The sequence below is a fragment of the Littorina saxatilis genome, linkage group LG1 (genome assembly GCF_037325665.1).
Source record: "Littorina saxatilis isolate snail1 linkage group LG1, US_GU_Lsax_2.0, whole genome shotgun sequence".
In the NCBI taxonomy this organism is placed as follows: domain Eukaryota; kingdom Metazoa; phylum Mollusca; class Gastropoda; order Littorinimorpha; family Littorinidae; genus Littorina; species Littorina saxatilis.
This window is the reverse complement of record NC_090245.1, coordinates 40937891-40947105: the sequence shown is the minus strand read 5'-3', so window position 1 is coordinate 40947105 and position 9215 is coordinate 40937891. Positions and strand designations below refer to the sequence as shown.

The following is a 9215-nucleotide window of genomic DNA, read 5'->3' as shown; positions in this document are numbered from 1 at the left end:
GTTCACCAACCTAGTAGTCTTTGAAAATGGTGGATACAAAAATAAGAAGTATTGATATTGAACATAAAAAAAGTATGACACCTTGCTGAGGATAAAAGTTGCATGTTCATTTAAAGTTATTGGAATGTGTAATTGTTGTCAAAACAAAACGTTATGTTCACAAATTGTTTGTCAACAATTAAACATTCCAATTACATTTTTTTTTTAATTCTTATACACTTTCAAGTGTAAATTGTTTAACGTTTTAACATAATTCAAATTCCCCTGCCAACTGATCTCAGTGCGCTTGATGTTTATGAGTATGTTTCTTTATAATCTTTTGATATTGAATTGTTCTTCGAGTGGATATATTTATTGACATTAGGTTGTCACATGGAATCAGAGCTTTATTGTTTTATTTTGCAAATAATTATGTGTAATGTGCAAACAATTTGTGTCAAATTTGGGCTGCAGGTGTGTGTGTGTGTGTGTGTGTGTGTGTGTGTGTGTGTGTGTGTGTGTGTGTGTGTGTGTGTGTGTGATAGAGAGAACTCCGTCTGTGCATGTGTGTCTGAGTACTCTGTGTATGTTGGCGTGTGAACATAATTTGGTTATAGAGATACATTTGTACTGTATGATAATAAAAAACACACCATAAAGTTGTGCTAGAACAAGTACACTGTTTATCACTTTGAGTGCATAACTAGAATATATGTTCATGAATTTGATTTTCCCACTCTGTCATCATTTCTTTGCAATGATTTAGACTTTAAAAGTATTTAATTATAAATGCATGGCTGGCTGTGCAATTGTATTTTATGTACATGCATAAACAATTAATTCTTTTAGGACCCCCAGGGAAACGGAGTGTTATTTGCTTTCCTGCATATTTTTCCCCTCCTCTGACGCTCTGTACGTCTGTGTTGATGAGGTCTAGATTTTAGTGTAACGCCTTGTTGATGATTTCTTTGAAAAGGGAAGTAAGTTAAATATAAGTGTGATGGGGTAGAACCAAAGAGGTTGTACAAGCTCTTTGGTAGAAGGAGGACAAAGTAGTAGATTAATGTAGTAAGTATAGGTGAATGTAGTCACCTCATAGAGTTGGACCCCAAGGTAAGGAGAACACCTCTTTAGTGTCTTGCACTGAACGAACAACACTTGCATTCGTCATGAACTTTACACACATGTGTAGAATGATAGACAATAGTTCACTGGCACAGACCGACGATCCACTTGATGCAACATCAGGGCCGGACTAGGCTAAGAGGAGGGGGGGTTGCCAGTGGGGGTCAGGGGGCGAAGCCCCCTGAAGCTGATGGGTAGGTCATATTGTGAGATAGCAAAATGGTCGCTCCTTGCATGAAACGGCATAAAATAAACAATAATAAAAAATGTTTTAAATAAGTGAGGTACATGTTTAGGGGGGGGGGGGGGGGTTGCGCGACCCCCATAACCCCCCCGGTAGTCCGGCCCTAAACATAAAACTCTGGAAAACTATGACTGTCGGTTCACATTTCTCTTAAATTTCTGTTCCTGCCTCTCCTCAACTCGCCAACCGACCGAAGCGGCCGGTGACCCAAGCCACAAGTACACTGCAGTCCACATCATGCTGTCTATGAACCTAAAAATCCGTCTTGTCGCTAGTTCTGTTCTGGACAGTTCTGCCCGAAATCTCAAACGCAATGATGTCACATAGAAATGGGTGTGGTCAAAGACATCAATCAGAAGTTAGCTAAACAAACAAACAAACTGACATCGCATCTCATTGGTCAAGCAAGTAAACAAAAGTAAATCTTACAAACACACACGGCTGAACACGCTACCTGAAATAAGACGCTCCTGCACCACTTTAAACCATACCATCTGACCCAGATGTCAAGAAATGACCATAGATCACATTACAATCGCGTGTAGCCTTTCTCATGTGCTTGAATTTCCCTAGTAACTGCGGAAAGTCAAAATTTGCACATAATGCGCTTGAAATGTGTAAATACTTGAAGGCCAACTTTGTGAGGAATTACAGGTGATTTTCGCGTGTCTCCCTTCGGACAGAAAAACAAGTCGCGTAAGGCGAAAATACAACATTTAGTCAAGCTGTCGAACTCACAGAATGAAACTGAACGCAATGCAATTTTTCAGCAAGACCGTATACTCGTAGCATCGTCAGTCGACCGCTCGTGGCAAAGGCAGTGAAATTGACAAGAAGAGCGGGGTAGTAGTTGCGCTGAGAAGGATAGCACGCTTTTCTGTACCTCTCTTCGTTTTAACTTTCTGAGCGTGTTTTTAATCCAAACATATCATATCTATATGTTTTTGGAATCAGGAACCGACAAGGAATAAGATGAAAGTGTTTTTAAATTGATTTCGAAAATTTAATTTTGATCATAATTTTTATATTTTTAATTTTCAGAGCTTGTTTTTAATCCAAATATAACATATTTATATGTTTTTGGAATCAGAAAATGATGAAGAATAAGATGAACGTAAATTTGGATCGTTTTATAATTTTTTTTGTATACAATTTTCAGATTTTTAATGACCAAAGTCATTAATTAATTTTTAAGCCACCAAGCTGAAATGCAATACCGAAGTCCGGCCTTCGTCGAAGATTGCTTGGCCAAAATTTCAATCAATTTGATTGAAAAATGAGGGTGTGACAGTGCCGCCTCAACTTTTACAAAAAGCCGGATATGATGTCATCAAAGGTATTTATCGAAAAAAAGGAAAAAATCGTCCGGGGATATTATTCCCAGGAACTCTCATGTCAAATTTCATAAAGATCGGTCCAGTAGTTTGGTCTGAATCGCTCTACACACACACACACGCACACACACACATACACCACACCCTCGTCTCGATTCCCCCCTCTACGTTAAAACATTTAGTCAAAACTTGACTAAATGTAATGAGGGTGCAACCGCTTCGGACAGATTTGCCTAGTGCAACCATGGTATACGGTGTGCTTATTGAGGCTTTGATCTGAGCGCATCTATTAAACAACACAAGAACATCTTCCGGGGCTTCCCCAGGCTCGGTAATAAAATTGCGTCACAGGCCACTTGCAGGTACCCGTCTGGAAGTTTCAAAGAATCTATAGCCTGAACTGGATGGACACACAGACATGTGGCTAAGCGCTTTTACATGTGTCTGGTGTCTGGACATGTGCATCTCAAAATGTAATTGAGAACAGATAATGACATTACACGAAAACATAAAGCGATCGGCAAAACTTACACAAGACAAAGATGACTGAAAAACATTATGATGATTTCGTAGCCAGTCTTGCACGTGGCTACATGAAGTTGCCTTACAAAATGTCTTCAGTTCCTGTCGATAAGCTTTTGTTTCTTATGCTTGGAGGACAACATTCTGAATTTTGCTCCTGTGATTGGTTAATGAAATAACAGAAATACACAAAAGAATTAGTCAAGATCAAACGATTTGCATTGGAAAATTTGCAAAGTATTCAAATCATATTTTGGCAAAACTGTAACTGCTTTGTTGGATTGGTGTGCGGTGCAAGCATCAACTTATTATAACACGCCGTATAAACGGTTGCGTCGACTGAAAGCCGCGGGATCGGTTGCATCAACTAAAAGCCGCGGGATCAGGACACGCGAGGTGAGTTAATTTCTCCACAAAATTACAAATCTCTTCTCTTAATTAGTAGATTATTACATAACTTTTGTTTACACTTTGAACTTAGGTGTTGTAGCATCACATCATCGATTTTTTCAGTGATTGCATTTACGTGTGAATGTTGAACTGTGATTATTTACACTTGTTCAAGCGCATTTTTGTAAATTTTGACTTTCAACCTTCACCACCAAAAATCAAGCTTTCGGACAAAGCTACAGACAATTAAAATGTAATCAATGATTATTTATTGACCATTGGGTTAAATTTTATTAGCTAATGTTACATGGTTACTTCATATTTTACGGATATGTAAAGACACCAAACAGTTTGACGGTTGCACACCATGGAAGAGCATGGTTGCACGTCGCGACAATATGATTGCCAGCGGTTGTGCACCATGGGACATTGTCCTTCTAAATTTGCCAGTAATATCAAGTTATATTAGGTGAATGTCTCAGCTCTTGTTTTGTTATGTTTTTATAGCCCCCCACCACCTTTAATGCCGATGTTTTGTGTTTTTTTACGATCCGATAACTCCAAATTTTGCTTCTCTGCAACCCCCAACCCCCACGGTAGCGGGCTACCACCCCCCACCGATCCCGGCAGAGAGGGGCCGGATCCGCCCCTGGAGAGAGAGAGAGAGAGAGAGAGAGAGAGAGAGAGAGAGAGAGAGAGAGAGAGAGAGAGAGAGAGAGAGAGAGAGAGAGACGTAAGTCGTAAGACGTAAGACATTTTATTGCATAAACAAAGTTCATTGCAAGGGGAGGCTATGGGGGTGAGGGTCTACAAGTTAGTATACATAAGAAATTGCAAACATATTAAATGATTAGAAAACACTTATATACAAGCCTGAACACAATCATTATCTTGCCTTTTCGTTTGCGTGTAGCACGTGATCATCTTAAAGGGCAGCTTGTCGGGTCACGTTGTGGCTCTCAAAATCTGTTCCTTAGAATGAGTTATCATGTAACTGAAACTATACTTAAAAGTTACTTGGTGATTTTGACAGCTTGATAACACAAGTCCGAAGACTTTAGACATGCTACAATGTCTTTAATCGAAGAAAGTTTGCATTCTTGGCCGAGTCAATGCAGCCCGCTCGAAAATTACTTCCCTTGGACGCGTGACGTCAGCCGCGGAATCGGCCGGGTTGAACGGTGCTCTCTTTATGCCGTGTAATGGGCGCAATCGGGTTGTCTAGTCAAGCCCTCAAGCATACTTCACGGGTAGGTGAAGAGAAACTTAGGATGGGGTGACTTCTCCCAGGCCAAAATTTCGCAGTAAAAAACGGAGTTCATAACATGTCTTCCGTCCCCCTCCTGCTTTTGTTCCACTTGAACCCTGTTTTTGTTCAACTTATTAGCAGATATTGTCACGCGTCGAGGAACACAAACACACTCACACACAGACACGTGTTATCACACATATACACAGACACACACACACATACGTGTTATCACACACACACACACACACACACACACACACACACACACACACACACACACACACACACACACACACACACACACACGATAACCATCACAAACACAGTTTGACAAATTCATCTTTGATTTTTTGCGGCCGAACCCCCCTCCCCCATTTTTCACACTAGATCCACTGTTTCATCTTTGTCTCCGTCTCTCTTCCCTTTATCTTATCTCGTCTATCTACTTGAGTGAGTAACTGAAGATGTATTATCATCATCTCTTTCCTAGATTTTCCCACCGACAGAGTTCAGGGGCGGACGAGGGGGGGGTTTCTGGGGTTTCCGGAAACCCCCCCCCCAGCCAAAAAATAAAAATATTTTTGTGTGTTTTTTTGGGTTGAGTTTCAATTTGTTGGGTATTAATCAGTGACAAAATCTGCTGCCTGGAACTAGTAATGATCATCCTCAGAATGCACCAGCTTGCACCATTTTGCATCCTTTTTTTCAAAATTTTCCGGGGGGGCATGCCCCCGGACCCCCCTAGCAAGCTAGGCGCTTCGCGCCGTCGGCTCGGCGCTTCGCGCCTTCACACCCATATCTTCACAATATACTTTTGGAAACCCCCCCCATAAAATGAACTGATCCGCCCCTGGAGTTGGCTTTTGTCTTGAATTCAGTACCTCACACGTACACGGTAATTGGTGTGTCACCTCAAGCGGACCTTCTTCATAAGTGTACAGTGTCTGCTGACAAGGGACACGAGGGTACGTCTGTGGTTGAGCAACTTTATGGTTTAACCGGGTGGACTGGAGGAGTAGCAACAGCATGTGAACCACTTTAGAAATGACTTGTAAAGGTTGCAGTCGGTCAGATCAAAGAAGAGAAAATGAGAACGTGGGTCTTGAGAAGATACCACCATCCTATTACTTTACTTTGTGCAAGAATCAATCACGCGTACAGCATTACAGATGTCCAGCTGTAGTCTACATTGTACTGTAAACTTCACAGCGGCCTTATCGGCTTCCTCGAGTGACGTCACAGCAAGGCTAACGCTGCGGCGTCTTTCTTGTGCTGACAGAGTTGTCGGTCGCGGATTTTGAGTCGTTTCGGCCTGCCAACTGCTTCGTTTTTTTGCGGATTGTGAGAACTAGCAGAAAGTTTCACGCATTTTAATGGTTTCAAACTAATGATGAAAGTGCCTTCTTCTGGACCAAATCAACAGTCTTTAGTTGAATCAACTCGGAAAACTCTTAAACGCGTTTTTGCACGCGACTCCGCGCATTTTTCAGACCAGGCAACCCGACAGCTGCCTTTTAACAAGACCACCGAGGTGAAAATAAAACTGTAACTTCTTCTTCTTCTTCTTCTGCGTTCGTGGGCTGAAACTCCCACGTACACTCGTGTTTTTTGCACGAGTGGAATTTTACGTGTATGACCGTTTTTTACCCCGCCATTTAGGCAGCCATACGCCGTTTTCGGAGGAAACATGCTGGGTATTTTCGTGTTTCTATAACCCACCGAACTCTGACATGGATTACAGGATCTTTTTCGTGCGCACTTGGTCTTGTGCTTGCGTGTACACACGGGGGTGTTCGGACACCGAGGAGAGTCTGCACACAAAGTTGATTCTGAGAAATAAATCTCTCGTCGAACGTGGGGACGAACTCACGCTGACAACGGCCAACTGGATACAAATCCAGCGCGCTACCGACTGAGCTACATCCCAAAACTGTAACAATAAAACAACATTGACCCAAAAAATGAAAATAGCTATAATATACACACTAAAGTAAAAATCAAATAATGTACATGCATTAAACAGCCAATATTCTTTGTCTTCTTCTTCTTCTTTTCGATCGCCGATCACACTTGGAGTCCAGATCTTGAGATATAATTAGTGGTCCTCTGCAGCGCAGCCACTGGCCCGTACAGCTTGTTGTGCAGGGACTCCGGCAATGGCCAGATTTCCTCTCTCAGCACCTGGTGGTTCCTACAGTCTCGTAGGATGTGGGCCGTGTCCTGCTCTGCTTCTCCACAAGAACACATGGGGGAGGGCACAACATGCAGCTTCCCGTGGAGATGCTGGTTAAGTCTGTTGTGTCCCGTTCTCAGGCGGAAGATGACCACCTGCTGTGGTCTGGATAGCAGGTGGTAGCTGTCCTGTGGCTGGGGCGTCCTGTGCAGAGACTTAATGATGGTCTTCATCTCTGTCAGGCTCACAGGGTTGTTCTCTTGCTCATCTTCTGCACCCAGCTTTGCCATCCTGTCCGCCTCTTCATTTCCTTGTACACCACAGTGGGAGGGGATCCATTGCAGTACTGTCCTCAGGCTCTTGATGTTGTGTAGAGCGTGTTCCAGCTGAGACAGTTTGCTACTGGTCATTGCTTGTAGTACTGACAGAGCGTCAGTCAGGAAGACCACCTGGTTGTCATGGTTGACTCTGTCATTCTTTGTCATTTATGCTGATTCGCATCCATGGTTTATGCAGTGGACAGGTGATTTCAGGGGCCGGACTCCATCTGCCATAGAAAATTAGAAATATCAGAGTGCGAGTAAGCCTACCATCCTAAAAAAAAGTGCGTGTCTCCATGAAACTATTGGGACTGTACACTATCCGGGTTAAACCACCTGTACAGCTAGTGGCCGGCAAAAGTATTCCACCACATAGAAAGAGAGGAAAGGTCTAACAATTTAGACACTTTTAAAACGGTCCTTTTAATACAATCAAGTATACTACACTCATGAATTTTTTAACATAGTAAAGACGAAAGTCCCCTCTTTCTTGTGATACCAAATCTGTTAGCAAATGAAGAGTTCTTACATATCTAATTAGGACCGTTAAAATGTGAGGTAATTTCCTGATTCGTTCAAAGCAATTTTAGTCATTTCCGTTCTTTCCATTTGGTGCGATACTTTTGCTGGCCACTGTACACCATTACATGACATGATGTTTGTTGTACAATGTTCAGAAGCGATTTTGCAGCCTTAAAGTAAACCTTTTAAACTTTCAATTACTTCCACGGCGCACAACCGATGACTACCGTGGCAACCGTCAAACTGTTTAGTGTCCTTGCATATTCGTAAAATATGAAGTAACTATGTAACATTAGCTAATAAAATTTAACCCAATGGTCAATAAATAATCATTGATTACATTTTAATTGTCTGTAGCTTTTTCCGAAAGCTTGATTTTTAGTGGTGAAGGTTGAAAGTCAAAATTTACAAAAATGCGCTTGAAAAAGTGTAAATAATCACAGTTCAACATTCACACGTAAATGCAATCAATGAAAAAAATCGATGATGTGATGCTACAACACCTAAGTTCAAAGTGTAAACAAAAGTTATGTAATAATCTACTAATTAAGAGAAGAGATTTGTAATTTAATAATCTACTAATTAAGAGAAGAGATTTGTAATTTTGTGGAGAAACTCACCTCGCGTGTCCTGATCCCGCGGCTTTTAGTCGATGCAACCGATCCCGCGGCTTTCAGTCGACGCAACCGTTTATACGGCGTGTTATAATCACCTCGGCACATCCTGAACTCAGGTCAAAATGAGTTCGGCTCAGTTATTCTCTGAGCCGAACTCATTTTGACCTGAGTTCAGGATGCACCTTGGCAGTGCCGCTACAAATTGTTGCATTATACAAACACGCACGCACGCACGCACGCACGCACGCGCGCGCACACACACACACACACACACACACACACATTAATTCGGGACAATGGAAATCGCTGACTGATATGATGAGAACAATTTGGAGCAAAATGTGAACACTGCAAACGATGATCTAACGGGTAAAAATAGATCGGCCCGTTTAATACCATATGCTACACGTGAAAATATGTGAATACACAGGCGCCAGCGAACACGTTTATGCAGAATTATGCCAAATGATATACGAAATGATCTGCCCCGTGTGTTTTGTCCGTACGTGTCACAGTAGACGCGTAAATGGTTCTCGCTGATAAGCGCAGCGGACAGTATTAGCATCTATCAACTTGAGCGAACTTTGCACTTGACTATTACATGATCTATTACAGTTCTGTAACAACCGCGAACGTGTCACATACGCTCAGACGACAGGCCGCAAGACTAGAGTGTGCGAGTCGAGCTTTGCTGAGGGCCCGGGAAAGGCGATCAAACGTCCATATAAGGAGATTTT

The 9215-nt window shown here is 42.1% G+C and overlaps 1 protein-coding gene across 1 annotated transcript; it reads right to left on the bottom strand.

Annotated features, from left to right (window-relative positions):
- Positions 1–4544: 4544 nt before the first annotated feature.
- Positions 4545–8560, bottom strand: LOC138969357 (uncharacterized). The gene is made up of 2 exons (XM_070342134.1): positions 8482–8560; positions 4545–7566 (listed from the first exon to the last, which is right to left on the bottom strand). The coding sequence occupies exon 2, from the start codon at positions 7502–7504 to the stop codon at positions 6911–6913; it is 594 nt and encodes a 197-aa protein (XP_070198235.1). The 5' UTR covers positions 7505–7566; positions 8482–8560; the 3' UTR covers positions 4545–6910.
- Between the last annotated feature and the right edge of the window lie 655 nt (positions 8561–9215).